We start from the raw sequence: 18125 nt of genomic DNA, 5'->3' as shown, positions 1-18125 counted from the left end.
TCAGAATGGACTTCACTGACAGAGAGAACGCAAAACTCGCATCATGTTTGTTTTTCTTTATTTGGTGAAAAGCACAACACTTTGTTTTTATTGTGAGTATCCACAAAAAAAATAGAAACTTAACAGGATCTAATGATGTACAACACTTATATGTAAGATCAAAATTAACAGAGTAATTTGAGTCTCTTTTGCACTGATAAGGAAAAAAGTGAGCTGGTATCGCCGGCGAGACCGCCGACCCCAGAGAGTTAATATAGCCTATATTTTATATAGCCTTTTCATTACTATTTTATTTGCTGTACTGTTTGTTTGTTTATTTTATTGACTAAACTATTTACTATTACTTGCACTGCACTGTAGTTGTACCATATCGTATTACCATAGATAAAGGATCCATCAGTTATCTTTGTTATTGCTAAAATCGGGTCAATCACAGAAAATGCTTTTTCCACAATAAGAAAACTATCGCAGCAAGGTTCCAAAGCGGCCAATAGGGCGTCTATGTATTTATTATGTCTATGCTTTTGCGTTCTGCACTTTCTTTTCTCTCGAGGCATCTACTACACAACTGACACAGGTAAATACATGTGTGGTCCCGCTTCGGATGCCACGATGCCATCAAGCGGTATCTCTGGTCGTAATCAGTCCTTCACTGACCAATCAGCGTCCATTAGCAGAATGCTAGCGTGTTATGGGCAACAACAACTCAACCTGTAAGAAATCGAAAGGACATAAGTACTCGTTCATTCAACTTTCGACCTATAACCCATGTTGGACTTGCAAAACCTACATTCAAATCTAAGATTTCTCAATGACAATCGGGTGAAAAAGACAAATTTAGCCGTTTAGCCCCATAGACTCCCATTCATTTTGCACTCGGACTATTGCCCCCAGTGGAACTCTGGTGGAACTACAACCAAAAAGTCGGTACAATAGAGGGTATGCGCATGACGTCACCGTCGGCCGGAGTGAATGCGGTCACGCCCACAAGTGGCAAAAAGACTGAGCGGCAGCATTTGTTTTCAGCGTGAATGCCGTGAAAATCACACAAAACGCATCTAAAACGGGAAAGAGCTTTGCGATTGACTGTACAACTAGATTTGACCAGAAATCTGAGGTACTGTATATTTTTACAGACTGCAAAAAGCTACAGAACAGACTATATTCTGCATAATTGGATGTTTTTAAATAAACACTGACAAAAAACTATACAAGTTTTAGGGCTGGACGATATGATGATATACAGTATAACATTAATGTAAGTGATCACTCGGATTTAGACCTATCTATATTGTATTTATATAAAACGTATACAGGCAAATTGTCTACATTTATTTCCCCGGCGTCGAAATCAGGCACATATAAATGTCAGGAAACACGATTTCTGGCTGCATCTCAATATCCATGGATCACTGGATCTTTGATAAGTTGTAAGGAACACTATACCGAGTCCAACTTTTAGTTTAAACTGATAATAGTTTGTTTTACTCGCGTTTTCGCAGTTTCCCCTATTAACTCCAGTCACGCAGCAGCTCTTCTGCCACTCAGTCCCGCTGAGGGGGGCGTGTTCCGGCGGGGAAGTGACGTTAATGCATTCCCTCTATACATTAAACCTGTAGCTAGTTAGCGTTGCATGGATGATTGACGTCTCACGCAACCTATGGGAACGCAATTACGATAGTTTCACTGGCCAATAAACAGGCTGGATTTAAGCCCGCCCACCTTCTTCCCCAGTTGACAAAGGGGTGTGTCTCAAAGCCAGGGAACAGTGCGTGTAAAGTCCTTCTGCACCGCACAAACTTGTGCACAAGTCAAGGGTCCACATTTTCATTCTTTGCTTTTTAAACGCATTGGCAACATGTCCAAACCTCTAACCGATCAGGAAAAGCGCAAGCAGATCAGTGTTCGTGGTATAGCTGGACTGGGGGATGTTGTCGAAATCAAAAAGAGCTTCAACAGGCATCTTCACTTCACCCTAGTGAAGGACCGCAATGTGGCCACCCCGCGGGATTATTACTTCGCCCTGGCTCACACGGTGCGGGATCACCTGGTGGGCCGCTGGATCCGCACTCAGCAGTATTACTATGAGAAAGACCCGAAGGTACGGATCTCTTCCTCCTCTTGCAGCGAGGAAGTGGCATGTTTGTGCAGTAGTGGGATAAGTTACATTAAATGCATTTAATGTGGAATTTATGTTTACGAATTTAAACGTTTTGTTTATGCATTTGGCAAGTTTGGGCTTCCATAATTGCATTACTGCAGAATTGCACACTGCTGTATGACACAAGTGTCTTCTTTAGTTAAAATTAGGGCTGGGCGATAAAACGATAACGATATGTATCACGATAGACACGTGAACGATATCAATAAAAAATGTGTTCGATAATTTTTTTTTTTTTCCTTCGTCGGAAGAAACCACAGGTTGCGAAGCAAGTTTGGTTGCATTAACAAAGGCACTCGCTCTCTGGTAACCTAGCAACGTAGGGAGTGACAAGCTCAGGCAATCATGTAACGTGTCAGTTTGGATGCGCCATAGACATATTTATTATGTCTATGGGTTGCGCCATCAAAAAAAAGAAAAAAAGTTTGGTTGCGCCATCGTTGTCTCGTGCTGCTGGGTTCCTCATCAGTAACCGGCGATTGATAAGCAGAAAATGAGTGCCCTTCATCTGCATGCCATGCAGGCTAGAATTGCGAAACATTATTGGATAATTCGCTCTATTCGCGTTTGATGTGAACACAGCATAATGAACAGGCTGCGATGTCAAGATTGCAATGCTGGAGTGTGTGTGTGTCCGCGCGCGAGAGAGAGAGAAGCACGAGAGAGAGAGACACGCGGGCGCGATCGAACAGTGGAGACATAAAAACATACTCCGTCATTTTGTTAATACAGGACATCAGTCAGTCTGCAAAGTGTTTACAATATTTGTGTAGGCCTATACTCGCAATAAAACACAACATTGTCCTTTTGTCACACTGTATTTCTTGTCAAACTGTAGCCTACAACTGTACACACCGTTTTAAAAGCAAAACATATTTATCAAACCCCTTTGTAAAACAGTCTGTGTGTTCCATCTTTTGAACATTCATCATTTCGCATTGGTTTTCATTTCTTGCCCTCAAAACAGAGCACTAATCTGTTTATTTTTAAGTTACACATTGATTAAAAAAGAAAATTAAATTTGTTGGTAGTATTATTTTATACGGAAATCAATTATTTATAATTCTGATGAGAATAAAGTTAGGGTTAATTAAAATTAAGGAAAACAAATATATTGATCTGAAATATAGCAAATTAATTTTAAATTCATTCAGGTACAATTACCAAACATATCTCATATCTATCTTTTTATTAGTTTAATTAATAAACCAATTATATAAAACTATTATCAGTGCACTATAAATAAACTGGTTCTATGCCTTTATTAATAAAACTTATTTAAAAAAATACAAGGCTTAAGACATTTATAAAAATGCCTTCTATATTTCTGTTTTGCTTTTCACTCCATTGTACCGAAATCGTACCGAACCGTGATGTCTAAAAAAAAAAAATCAAGCAGGGGGCACATACGATCACAAACCCCCCTCACCCACGTCCCGCCGCGCCACTGCCACCTTTTTTACTCTGAGGAGTTTGCAGGTCTGATTGTGAATTTAGACTTATGTTTACATTTTAATTATTTGAGTTTTCCATGGTTGTGTTGACATTTCTGTCTTGGGATTGTAATCAGAGGAAGGTTAAGTTTAAAATAAAAATGTTTAAATGTAATATATTTTTTCTCCTGGTCCTTATTTTAAATGGGTCATAAAAAAATCTATAATTATCGATATCGACCGATATGAAACACTGATATCGTGATACAGTTTTCAGCCATATCGCCCAGCCCTAGTTAAAATTAAGTGCACAAACCATTATCATATTCATCATAGTGCATTGTAAATGTTAGTGAATATGACCTGAACAGTCATTTCCTCATTTATTGTGAGTCAGTCATTAATTTCACTGTTTTCTGGGGAGAGTTAAGGCCTGTAGGCTATTTGTTTCCTCAGCTTGGTGTTCTATGCATTGGCCATACATTGACAAGTACAGATTGCAGTTGCACTATAATGGGAGTGGCCAGGCTTTCCGTAGACGGGCTTTGGCTGTACCGAGTCTTTCCGGAAAAACCCGAGCGGGTGGAGGCGTGCCGTGTGGGCGGTGCTAAATAATCACGACACGAGCGCGCGAAGCTTTTGCGTTGAGAGCGTCTGGAAGCTGTGAGTGACATCCGAAAATAAACCATGGCTAATAATCAGATAGTAATCCCATGCAGAACAAGGATCTAAACAATACTAAGGGCTCGTTCATACAGAACGCGTTTTTGCTCACAAAAACGTGAGATGGGCAGTGAAATGGGTGAAAAACATAAGGTCTCGAGCGTTTTTTTAAAAATAGAAATGATTTGAACTTGAGCGCAGTGTTTTTAGAACACCATGTCATGCGCGAGTTTTACAACATTTGTGTGTTGTAAACAGACAGACTCGTGGTTTATGAGGACATGATTTATTTTTACAATAAACAAACTGACACCTACAGTGGCCAGCTAAACAAATGTATTTAAACACACACACACCATACATCGCATGCTCCATAGATACATTAACTGTATGTGATCATGTTGTTTACTTGCTGTGCTTACACGCCGATAGTTAACAACTCACAGACATTTGAAGCAGTTTTACTCACCGCCTGCGGTTCCAACGCACGACCGTGAACCTTTATCGTTGGGACTGCTCCATCTAAAGATGAGATTTGAGACTTCTCCACTCAAGAAGTATTAGGCGATCTGCAAATCCGGCGTTGAACTGGGCCTTGTTTATAAAACTATTACCGTCGAAATGAAGGGAACAAACAAAAACACTTGCACAACTCCGTTGCTGCTCTGGAAAAACAAAATCCATCCACAGGTCCCTTAACGCTGGGTTCTTTGGAAATTTGTGCAGTGTTGTCTTGCCCTGGCAACCAAAAACACACTTTTTTGGTGCCATTTTTTAATTGCAGCGCAGCCGAGCCCAGCGCTCTGATGGGCATAGCCGTACTCTCGCACGCACTAGGGTACAGATGCGCGCGCGCCCTTCCGGGAGAAGTGCCCTTAAGACCCGTATAGAGGGAATGCATTAACGTCACTTCCCCGCCGGAACACGCCCCCCTCAGCAGGACTGAGTGGCAGAAGAGCTGCTGCGTGACTGGAGTTAATAGGGGAAACTGCGGAAACGAGAGTAAAACAAACGATGGTTGGACTCGATATAAGTGTTCCTTACAATTTAGGCCTACCAAAGATCCAGTGATCCATGGATATTGACACGCAGCCATTGTGTTTCCTGACAATTAACTTATATGTGCCTGATTTCGACGCTGGGGAAATACGTGAACGCTTTATATAAATACAATATAGGTAGGTCTAAATCCAGGTGATCACTCATATCAATGTTATATATAGGCTATAATCATATCGTCCAACCCTAAAACTAGTAGCCTATATTTTTTTTGTCATGACAACGCATGTGGACATGTAAACACGGAAACCTGTTTTCTTTTATCGGAGTAGGGTCATAACTAGGGTTGCCAACTTTCTGAAATGGAAATAAGGAACGGGGGGGGGGGGGGGGGGGGGATTCATACATTTTATATCATATTATAATGCAACTTATTAGGCCTATATATTTATAGAATAGCAAAGTAGGCTTAATCAATATACAGGACTTAACCACATATATAAAGGCTATCATGATCATTTTGCCACAAATGAACCATGTATTTGTTTAGATTATAATACGTTTTATTTTTAACTTAAACAAATACAACATAAAACATTCGAAACTCATCGGCTTAGACTGCATTTGAAGAAAAATAAACACAACAGTTTTCTGTAGCCTTGTGCGAACTTATTCAATAGAATTAGACTTCTAGAATGTTCTTTTCGGTGCAAAAAAATGTAAAAAAAAATTTTTAGAAGTTTTTCTTATCATAGCCTACAAATGTCTTCGGAAACACATTTTACTTGATTTACTGAAGCCTGTAAAATGCATTTGCAGCTGCACAGCTTGCACATTGAGCGTCTGGCTCGCTCAGGCTGCGCTGCGGCAACTGCACATCCAATGGCGTGGGCGCCTCTGACGTGCGACCAATGAGACAACTCTACGTCATTACACGTCAGAGCCCGTCAAGGTGGCGCCAAGTCCCCGAATTTGCCATTATAGCAGCGGGTCTTCGTTCATTCATCATAGTCTGTCTGACATATATATTAGAAGCTATGCGTCTGTCATGGATTTGCACTGAATTGATTCTCAAAAATAGGGAACAAAGTGCGTTCCGTATCAGTTCAATACGGAACAAGCCTTTTATGTGTCAAATACGGAACGATTCCGTATTATACGGAACGGTTGGCACCGGCTTAAAGGAACACTCCGACTTTTTGGGACTTTAGCCTATTCACCTTATCCCCCAGAGTTAGATAAGTCCATACATACCTTTTTCATCTCTGTGCGTGCTATAAGTCTGTTTGACGCACCCACCGCTAGCCTAGCTTAGCACAAAGACTGGATGTAAATGGTTGCAGCTAGCATACTAATCCAAATAAGTGACAAAATAACGCAAACATTTTTCTATTTACATGTTGTGATTTGTATAGTCACAGAGTGTACAAAAAACAAAGTCACCTGAGACACGGACATATTTTAACCGTATAAATACTGGGAACTATATTCTCTGAAGGCGACTATATTCTCTGAAGGCGAAGCACTGCTACTTGGGCGGAGTGATAACCGCAGCACCTGAGACGCGCCGTGGTGAGGAGCAGAGAGCGCGTCTCAGGTGCTGCGGTTATCACTCCGCCCAAGTAGCAGTGCTTCGCCTTCAGAGAATATAGTTCCCAGTATTTATACGGTTAAAATATGCCTGTGTCTCATGTGACTTTGTTTTTTGTACATTCTGTGATTATACAAATCACAACATGTAAATAGGAAAATGTTTGCGCTATTTTGTCACTTATTTGGATTAGTATGCTAGCTGCAACCATTTACATCCAGTCGTTGTGCTAAGCTAGGCTAGCGGTGGGGTGCGTCAGATAGAGTTACAGCACGCACGGAGATGAAAAAGGTATGTATGGACTTTTCTAACTCTGGGGGATAAGGTGAATAGGCTAAAGTTTCAAAAAGTCGGAGTGTTCCTTTAAGCATAAACCGGTCGACACGGGTAGTTTTTTGCCTCTTACTCGGATTTCGTATTATGTGAACGCATTAGGGCCGTTACATAGTCAACGCGAGCAACGCGAGCAAGCAACGCGAGCGACGCGAGCTACGCGCTCCTTTTCATAGTACACAAGCGTCACCGGCGATGCGTGAAATGCAATACACCGATTGCGCAGCAGGGGGTAGTAGAGTCTAGAGTCAGGTCACGTAATATTCAGATCAAAATGGCAACTGAAGAGGAGTGCATATTGCTGATTTTACATCGGCGGCAACAAAGGATGTATACGAACAAGCTCGCATAACTTTTCCTCTTCGCCCGCCATTGTATTCAAATCTTCTTCTTCTGTAAACATAATAATATACCTTTTTATGTACATTACTTGCAATGTCGCCCCACCGACAACGCATAGTATTGCGTGCATCGGCGCGTCGCGTATCAAAAACTAGGACGACACATTTGGCTACGCATCGACGCATAATGGCGGCCGAAGCGTAGCGATGTGTAGCCTTGCGCACGCGTATGCGTACCGATGCGTTGACTATGTAAGGGCCCTTAACCTGCTTTCTGCTTTTTTTTTCTCTTATCTCGTGCAGCAGAAGTAGAAGTGGTTCAGTCAAAACGCTGCATCTGTAACTGCATGAGAGGATAATATACCAGCTGTAAATTTCCCGCTGACATGTTGCAAGCTTTATTTAACATCAACCGACAAAACAAATGAAATACTCAGAGTCAGATACGCAAATGATTGTTTTGTCGTCACACAGCCTAAGGGTCATGGCCTGATTTATTAATAAAGTCATGTAAACACGGTTTACTTGTGTTGTCATGGTTACTGGTTTGCATGTAAACGGGCTCAATGATAACTGCAAATCCACTTTTCTCTGCCTGGAGTCAAGTTGTTTCTATGAATTGCATCGATCCATTTTCTTCTCTGTTCTGTAGCTTTTGGCAGTCTGTAAAAATATACCTCAGATTTCTTGTGAAATGTAGTTGTACAGTCAATCGCAAAGCTCTTTCCCATTTTAGATGTGTTTTTTGTGTTTTTCACGGCATTCACGCTGAAAACCAATGCTGCCGCTCAGTCTTTCTGCCACTCAGTGTGCGTGACCGCAATCACTCCAGCTGACGGTGACGTCATACGCATTCCCTCTATAAGGAAATTCCGGCCACTCTGACGTCACACACGCCCGTATTCGAAAAAAACTTTCCGAAACTTGTGACAACCCGGAAGGAGTATTTTTAGAACAGAATTACTCCATCAAACTTACAACTTCATTTTTGAAACTTTGTCCATGTTTAGCATGGGAATCCAAATCTTTAAAGGGATACTCCACCAGTTTTTATTATTAAACTATGTTATTCCCTTAACTAAGACGAGTTGATACATACCTCTCTCGTCTCAGTGCGTGCACTATATCGCTCTGTATTGCCGCAAAACTATGTTAGCACTTAGCTTAGCCCATGCATTAAATATGGGCCAAGCAGAGAAGCGACCAAACACTTCCACGTTTTCCCTATGTAAACACAGTTACTCGAGTAGTGTAACTTGACCTGGGCTGGTGACACAAAATAAACCTTTGCGCTTTTCTAAGCGTTTAAAATTGATTACTATATTGTATGGCGGAATACCATAACAATTGCTTTTGAGCACTTCGACTTGGCGCAATAATATCTTCACTCGTGAAAAGTCCTCTTACCGGCTCCCGCTTCCTCTCCCCCTCCCTCTGACATTTCCGTCAATACAACGTGACATGCGCCGGTAGTAGTAGTTCGAGCGGAGTTGACGAAGTAACAGGTTGTTGGAAGCTAGTTTGTGTACAATAATGGTTAAAGCGTGCATCGTAAAGGGTTGTGAAAATAAGGAGAATGTACATAGTGCTGTCATTTTTCACCGAATTCCAACACACCACATACAGCGGAGAGCTTGGTTAGCTGCTTTGAACAAGAATCCCAAAACACCATTGATGACTCTGAAGAAGTGGCGTGTTTGCTCCGAACATTTCACAAAGAAGGACTATACCTGCACAGGAACACGCCTAAAGGATGAGGCTACACCAACAATATTCAGATGACTTACAGAAAGCCCGTGGTCTTTCGCCAGCTCCGGTCTGTTCTGGATCATATCTTTCTTGCCTCTCACGGTCCACAAGAGCTAATTCCTCCTCCGTGTACTCGGGTTCAAACAGATATGGCTCTGGGTCTTCTAAAAGAAGTCATAATCATCTACAAAGTCGGCCATTGCAAATGATCTGCAGTTTGCTAATAGCACAGGTAGTAAAAGTCACGTTGGTAGTATTGACGGAAATGTCAGCAGCTGGATGCTATTGGAGGGAGGGGGAGAGGAAGCGGGAGCCGGTAATCTTTTCACGAGTGAAGATATTATTGCGCCAAGTCGAAGTGCTCAAAAGCACTTGTTATGGTATTCCGCCATACAATATAGTCATCAATTTTAAACGCTTAGAAAAGCGCAACGGTTTATTTTGTGTCACCAGCCCAGGTCAAGTTACACTACTCGAGTAACTGTGTTTACATAGGGAAAACGTGGAAGTGTTTGGTCGCTTCTCTGCTTGGCCCATATTTAATGCATGGGCTAAGCTAAGTGCTAACATAGTTTTGCGGCAATACAGAGGGATATAGTGCACGCACTGAGACGAGAGAGGTATGTATCAACTCGTCTTAGTTAAGGGAATAACATAGTTTAATAAGAAAAACTGGTGGAGTATCCCTTTAACAGTGTAAAAAACTCACTATGCATGAAACAGCATTTCACCCCCCCTTTAAATGTCAAATACAAAAACAGTCACCTGTCGCCACCTACTGGTGTACACATGTATTTGATACCATTTTTATTTACTTTCAAAAGGTGATGTACTCTATTTTGATCAATAACCTCAGTATTGTTGTACATTAACAGGATGCAGTAATAACATAAAGTGTAAAGGACTATATTTAATAAAATTATTAAATGAATGCCGTCTTATTGGGACAATAAACCCCTTCCTACACCAACCCTAACCAATAAACACTTTAATATGAAACAGTCATTAGGCACTTTATTTCCACTTTTCAAATATTTTCTTAATTTTTAATTGAAATTAAATGTCTTTCCGCTCTGATATGTGATGGGAAAAGGAAAAAGAGCGAGTTCGGCAAAAGGCGATCCGAACTCGGGTCGAACACCTCAAAAGCTACATGCAGGTGCCATACTTCCTATCCCTACGCCACTGCAGATGTTAAGTGGACTGTCTTTTAGCCAACAAGAAAGGTTATTTACACTTAGAGCCACTTCGTCATAAAAAAAAAAAAAAAAAAAAGGTCTTCCCCTCGCTTGGGCCCCAAATGCGCATTGGCCCCTGGCCCCGTGCCCATAATGCCCATTGGATAATCCGGTTCAGACTCTCAGTGGTGGCTCGCTCCCATCCCCTCGAACTCCACTGGGACTCCCACATCGATGGATGGTACAGCCGCTTGCACACCTGGTCAAACGGGCTTCCCTCAGGCTCTGCTGTTGTAGAAAGTACACAAACACAAAGATGAAGATGAAAGGCAGTCTTTAATAAATTCACACGTATAAGTAGGCACTGGCAGCACAAAGAGAGCAGCATTAAAACACATCAAGATACAGACGAGACAAGACAGCAATGAACAGAAACAGGAACTTTGGTACACGTGCAAACAAGGATAATTAATGACACACACCTAAACTGAATGACAAGTAATCTGAAACCATGACAACAAACTCCACCATGGAAACAGTGCAAACTGAAAACAAAGTCCAGTGGGCAAGATAGACTGCACACAATATTATAAATAGTAATATCGATATAAAAAAGCACTTTTAAAACAAGGTAACATTGGAATTTTTTTCTATTATACTGTATTTATAGGCCCACATACAGTATGAACAGTATAAATAATTATCATCTCACACATTGTTAATCTGCATTCAGACAGGGTTTTTTTTTTCGCAACAGGACATTTTCTATGCATAATGTGTTTGTTTCTATAATAAAAACATATATGATATATCTTATACCTTTCAAGCAATATGGAAGCAAAATGACCAAACATAAAACATGAACTTCACAGCCATGTTATCTTTGCAAGCACAGACTGTTAGTTTAATCAGTCTTTCTTTTTATTATATAATTAGCATCAAACAAACAATATAGTTCTTATTCACAGTGATTAAATATTATTAAAATAAAATATTGAAAAATGAAATACAACCACCAAATAGGTGGCGATATATTTACCAAGTATCGCAATTAAACAAAAGAAGAAGAAAGTAGGCGCGCTTTTTCTTATCATCCGTTTCCATGGTGACTCGTCGATTCGTAGAGAATTCTTGTCACATTCTCTGGTCTTGTGTTGTGACTTGTGAGTTAACCGTGAACATACTCTAGGTTGGCTGATGTTACTCCTTTTCGAGTATTATACCTCGAGTAAGCAAGGTTTGGTTTAATTTACTGAACCAAGAGTTCAGTGTATGTTTGACGGCATAACCTAGCTTTCTTCAGCGGCAGCGCAAATGCAGATTTGAATGTTCGCTGTGATTGTAGCCTATAAAGTTAGCTATTAGCTTAACGTTACTTGTCGAATGTTTAGTCGTTAAAGTAAGATCGTGTGTTTGTTTAAATCGATCGCGATCTTTTAATTATTAATCGTGCTGCTGCTGTACAATATGTGTCTCAGTCTCTTTTCAGGCTAGACATCATTATTACAAAGAGTTTACATTAATTCCGATTAAACCTGGGTAATTTCAGATAGGCTACGTAAGCGCAGTTCAAATTTTCAGTTACACAGAAGCCCCGCCCACAGAGTGACGATGGCTAGTGACGCTGAGCCTGCATTGGAATGCATTATAGAACGTGACGTCACAATCGCGTACCGGTCAATTAAAGCACACTTTTGCACATTCTCTTCATTACTTTGCTGACAATTTTCTACTGGCATTTATTGCAGCGTAGTTATTTAGCATTTGAAAATGGGATCAAACTTTTCTTGTGTTAAATGTGTAGATGTGTCTGACAGTGTGGACAATTTACACAAAAAAGAGAAAGGCAAGAGGAAGGCAAAAACCAATAAGACCAGCTCAAGTCAAGGTAAGAAAGAGGACCAGACATGTCAATGTTATTGGTATATGTAGAATATGTAAAGTTCTGTTTTTAAAGTCTAATAATAATAATGCTTAACCATTAATTGAAAACTTTTACTAGAGTTCAGTAACATAATATACTTGACATATAATGGAAACTACACACCTTTGATGACAGATGCGTGAATGCCTTTAAACACAGACATTCAAATGTATTACCTCCATATTACCTCAAATTTTATTTAAGGTGAAATTGCTCAAGAATTATAATTATGCCGCATGACGTTTGCCCAGTAGGCCAAATTCATTGTCTGAAAATGAAGATGTTGTGCTAATCAGATGGCAAATTATTGAATTCTACATTTGCATATCTTAAACTGAGAACAGAACATTACTGCCTGTGCTCACTGACCGACAACTGAGAAAGCGGAATGCACGAATTAGACCTGTGTGACCTTGCTTCATAATTTACAGCAAGCTTAGTTGCAGCAATATTAGTGTCTAGTAATGACTATGGTTATGCAATCTTTTATTAATAGTATTTCATTCAAACCATCTTTTGGTTATATCATTTCCCTCTTTAGATCAGACTTCTCAGCATGTCACCAGTACCAGTGAGGCTGAAGTCCTCAGCGTTGCAGAGGAACCTGGTCATGCTGAAGTCGATGACGAGTGGAGTGACGACGCCTTCCAGGACTTAGTCGGAGATTCGTCGGAATGGGGTGCCAACGTCCTCAACTCTTTGAGCTGTGTCTTGAGTGTTGACGTCCTCCAAGCTACAGTCTGTGCCACATCTGACTATAGAGTTCCAGTCCGAGATGTGGCCTACTATAGAGCCAATGTCCCTCGAGTTCCAGTCCGAGATGTGGCCTACTATAGAGCCAACGTCCCTCGAGTTCCAGTCCAAGATGTGGCAGACTGCAGTGTGGACGTCCCCCAAGTCCCAGTCAGCACCACATCAGCTCCAGGCTGGGATATGGCTGACTGTTGTGTTGATGTCCCTCGAGTTCCAGTCCGAGATGTGGCAGACTGCAGTGTGGACGTCCCCCAAGTCCCAGTCAGCACCACATCAGCTCCAGGCTTGGATATGGCTGACTGTTGTGTTGATGCCCCTCCAGTTACAGTCTGTGCCACATCAGACTGTAGTGTTAACGTCCCCCATCTCAGACCGACAGGGGACACTGTATCATCTCAGTTGAAGCAACTGGAGGATAATGAGATTATTAGTAAGTTGACTGTCATGACTCCGACATAACACAATACAGACAAACTTGTGTTGTGATATTATATCTGTCTTTACTCATGTCAACTCAGGCACAAAGCAGTTTTCATGTCAACTCTTCTTATTTTTCTTTTAACAGATGTCGGTTTCTGCAGCTATGAAATCGGCAGGATGCTCAGTGAAGGAGGCTTTGGAAGCGTTTATGCTGGGATTCGCTTAAAAGATGGCCTTGAGGTATCACTTATTTAACTTACAATATATATATTTTTAATTGCCCTGTTTTACACTTGTCTCACTCTCCTTAGTGTAAATTATGTTCACAACTTAGGGCAAACCTGTTTAAATTGTTAGACATGCTCTACATGATTAGAATTTAAATTCATGAAACTGAACATGTCTGTTCAAGGTTAATGACTGAAATGAAATGAACTCACATTGTAAATAATTCTAACACAATTCCATTTTTTGTTTTGTTGATTAGGTGGCGCTGAAATTCGCTGATAACGTGGGTATAGATTGGATCGACATTGTAAGTACTCTGTTTCTCTCAGTCAATTTTTCAATAAGTGCTATTGTCAGTAGTTTAGTAGTGTTCTACATCTTTTCTCCATGTAAGATCATAAGAATTGTCTTTCTTTTAGGAGGGTTATCCTGAACCCGTTCCACAGGAGATTGGTCTGCTAATTCTCGCCAACAAAGGCCACAGGGTTCCCCAGATCATTCAGCTTCTGGACTGGGACAAAGAGCCAGAACGATACATTATGGTTCTAGAGTGGCCTACACCCTGTGAGAACTTGATCGAATTTCTAGACCGCCACAACGGCATCATCGAAGAGGACATGGCAAATGTTATTATGCTTCAGGCAACACTCGCAGCTCAAACATGCTGCCAACGTGGAGTGTTGCACCGCGACATAAAGCTGGAAAACCTGCTGATCAACCCGCACACCCTGGATGTCAAATTGATTGACTTTGGGTGCGGCGAAATCCTGACCAATGCGGGATACACGTCCTTTGCTGGTATGTATTATTCCTCAGAGCTGTAATGTGGGTCTCAAACTTTGATGACGAGTTTGAGACCGTTCAACTTGAATGAGTCAAGGTCTTACAAAGCATCATGTAATGGAATCCACAATTGTGAATCAATAGCATCAAATAATTTCTTGCATGCTATGAATACCTAGTCAAAATGTTGCTTTAATACAAGCTTATAAATCATACATAATCTCTTTCTTCTAGGCACAAAATCGTACTGCCCCCCTGAGTATGATTTAAACGGCGAGTATTACGGGGAACCAGCGACAGTTTGGTCACTCGGGATACTCTTGTTTGCACTGCTGTATGTGAAATATCCAGAGTCAGAAGACTTGAACGACCTCAATGATAACATCTGGGCCAAAGATGGCTTGTCGCAAGGTGAGATCTTCATTTCAGCAAAGGACACTTGTAATTATTAATCATACAAAATAGAACAAAGTAATAAGATTGGTCGTGTGGGTAATGCAGTAATATTTAGATCTTTCAGCTTAGACTCTTAATCAAAGAGAGCGAGTGTGAAGTTTAAGGTAATAATAGGACTTCTCTTCTATTTCTTCACAGAATGCTGCGAATTACTTTGCTCTCTCCTGCAAAGAAACCCAGAGAAGCGACTTAAATTGGACAAAGTCTGTCTCCACAACTGGTTTAAGTATTTTAATTGTCAGCCTGAGGATAATGAGATTATTGGTAAGTTTACTGTCATGACTCCGACATAACACAAGACAAACACACGTTTTATACAATATCTACCTTTACTCAGGCACAAAGCAGTTTTCATGTCAACTCTTCTTATTTTTCTTTTAACAGATGTCGGTTTCTGCAGCTATGAAATTGGCAGGAAGCTCGGTGAAGGAGGCTTTGGAAGCGTTTATGCAGGGATTCGCTTGAAAGATGGCCTTGAGGTATCACTTACTTGCATTATCTATCAAAGTATTCCTGCACTATCTTATACTCGAATAACTCTTCTTTTCAAGCATTCTCAGTGTATCTTATGTTCATTACTTAGAGCACCTGACCTCTCAGACCTGTTTAAATTGTTAGACATGCTCTACATGATTAGAATTTAAATTCATGAAACTGAACATGTCTGTTCAAGGTTAATGACTGAAATGATATGAACTCACATTGTAAATAATTCTAACACAAATCCATTTTTTGTTTTGTTGATTAGGTGGCGCTGAAATTAGCTGACAACGTGGGTATAGATTGGATCGACATTGTAAGTACTCTGTTTCTCTCTGTCAATTTTTCAATAGACAAACTGCTATTGTCAGTAGTTTAGTAGTGTTCTACATCTTTTCTCCATGTAAGATCATAAGAATTGTCTTTCTTTTAGGAGGATAATCCTGAACCCGTTCCACAGGAGATCGGTCTGCTAATTCTCGCCAACAAAGGCCCCAGGGTTCCCCAGATCATTCAGCTTCTGGACTGGGACAAAGAGCCAGAGCGATACATTATGGTTCTAGAGTGGCCTACACCCTGTGAGAACTTGATCGAATTTCTATACCGCCACAACGGCATCATCGAAGAGAACATAGCAAAGGTTATTATGCATCAGGCAACACTCGCAGCTCAAACATGCTGCCAACGTGGAGTGTTCCACCGCGACATAAAGCTGGAAAACCTGCTGATCAACCCGCACACCCTGGATGTCAAATTGATTGACTTTGGGTGCGGCGAAATCCTGACCGATGCGGGATACACGTCCTTTGCTGGTATGTATTATTCCTCAGAGCTGTAATGTGGGTCTCAAACTTTGATGACGGGTCAGAAGCCGTTCGACTTGAATGAGTCAAGGTCTTACAAAGCATCATGTAATGGGATCCACCATTGTGTATCAATAGCATCAAATAATTTCTTGCATGCTAATGAATACTTAGTCAAAATGTTTCTTTAATACAAACTTACAAATCGGACTAAATCTCTTTTTTCCAGGCACAAAACCGTACTGCCCCCCTGAGTATGATTTAAATGGCGAGTATCACGGGGAACCAGCGACAGTTTGGTCACTCGGGATACTCATGTTTGCACTGCTGTGTGGACAATTTCCAGAGTCAGAAGACTTGGACGAGCTAAATGATAACATCTGGGCCAAAGATGGCTTGTCACAAAGTAAGATCTTCATTTCAGCAAAGGACACTTACAATTCTAAATCATACAAAATAGAACAAAGTAATACAAATGGTAGTGTGGGTAATGCAGTAATATTTAGATCTTTCAGCTTAGACTCTGTCTTAATCAAAGAGAGTGTGAAGTTTAAGGTAATAATAGGACTTCTCTTCTCTTTCTTCACAGAATGCTGCGAATTACTTTGCGCTCTCCTGCAAAGAAACCCAGAGAAGCGGCTTGAATTGGACATTGTCTGTCTCCACAACTGGTTTAAGTACTTTATTTATTCATTTAATTAAGCAAAAATCAGCACCCAATGACCGGACGGGCCGGCCCAGCTCCAGAACTCCCTGTCCCCACACACCAATGCACACCCTGCATTGATGTGCAGGCACTATCCAGGCAAACACGACCTGTATATGCCCAAGAAGACCCTCTGGAAAAAGGATGGCTTGTCACAAGGTTAGATCTTCAATTCCACAAAGATTACTTGTAATCAGGGTTCTAAATTAACACCCGCCAACCCGCAAAATTAATAAATACTAATAATTAATAAAAACTTACTAGCCAGTTTAGCCAGTGATGCATAAGGCTCTGTTTTCGGTCTTTTATCCCTCTGGCAGTACTTCCTACATTTCCCATGAACACTGTGCCGTAATGCTACGTGATGACGTTTCATACGGCCATTGGCTGCGCGCAGTTTGGAGTGAAACCAGCGCGAGAAATGATCATGGAAACGTGTAGCGGTGGTAGCCGCCCTAATACAAATAAATGACTTTAAAGAAAATTTCGGGCGCCAGACAGGATAAAACCTGTCAAAATTTAAATAAACCCAGGATAGGCAAAAAATAACCACCTGTTACACAACAAAATTATAGTAATAATCCAAAAAGAAAAATAATTTCACAAAGGATATTTATTCCTAATAATACTAATAAGTTCCACACTAGTGGTAGTAGATCTCATCTCTGACTTTTTGAAATCCGTGCAGAACCTCGCGCGTCACTAATCCACGTTGGCAGATTCGTGTCCACATTCATTCACAAATTGTTCATAAGAAAGCAAAAGAGAGAAAAAAGTAAACAACTCATTCATTTCGTTGTAAATCACCAACAGCAAACAATCATTTTAACAGGCAACAACAATTTATGAAAAACAAACTAAGCACACTGAATGTGCAAAAGTGAAATGCGAGTGGGTGTGTGCGTGTGTAGTAATGTGTGTATGGCGGCGCAGAGGTACTGACCACATTTGCAGGCAAGAAACCGTTTTAGTGAGTATCGATAGTGATGTTACGTCTGACACCGACGCTCCGAAGCTTGCTTCAAACTCGAACGGTCCTTGCAATGAACCACTGCTTCGGAGCTTGTATCATTACGTCATTAGTCACGTGAAAATGACGTCTGAAGCAAACACACTGCTTCACT

General features: G+C 40.9%; 2 protein-coding genes across 2 annotated transcripts; both read left to right on the top strand.

Annotated features, from left to right (window-relative positions):
• Nucleotides 1-12129: 12129 nt before the first annotated feature.
• On the top strand, nt 12130-15008 carry LOC130094866 (serine/threonine-protein kinase pim-2-like). The gene is made up of 5 exons (XM_056261399.1): nt 12130-12336; nt 12914-13785; nt 14033-14080; nt 14193-14571; nt 14791-15008. Exons 2-5 carry the CDS (start codon nt 13660-13662, stop codon nt 15006-15008), a joined length of 771 nt encoding a protein of 256 aa, XP_056117374.1. The 5' UTR covers nt 12130-12336; nt 12914-13659.
• Nucleotides 15009-15262: 254 nt separating this feature from the next.
• On the top strand, nt 15263-17131 carry LOC130094718 (serine/threonine-protein kinase pim-2-like). Its single transcript, XM_056261135.1, has 4 exons — nt 15263-15491; nt 15761-15808; nt 15926-16304; nt 16525-17131. Exons 1-4 carry the CDS (start codon nt 15366-15368, stop codon nt 16995-16997), a joined length of 1026 nt encoding a protein of 341 aa, XP_056117110.1. The 5' UTR covers nt 15263-15365; the 3' UTR covers nt 16998-17131.
• Nucleotides 17132-18125: the final 994 nt, after the last annotated feature.

The sequence above is a fragment of the Rhinichthys klamathensis genome, unplaced genomic scaffold, assembly GCF_029890125.1.
Source record: "Rhinichthys klamathensis goyatoka isolate OS25496 unplaced genomic scaffold, OSU_Roscu_1.1 h1tg000181l_1, whole genome shotgun sequence".
NCBI classification, from domain to species: Eukaryota; Metazoa; Chordata; class Actinopteri; order Cypriniformes; family Leuciscidae; genus Rhinichthys; species Rhinichthys klamathensis.
The sequence above is the reverse complement of the archived record's forward strand: the minus strand, read 5'-3'. Positions and strand labels throughout refer to the sequence as shown.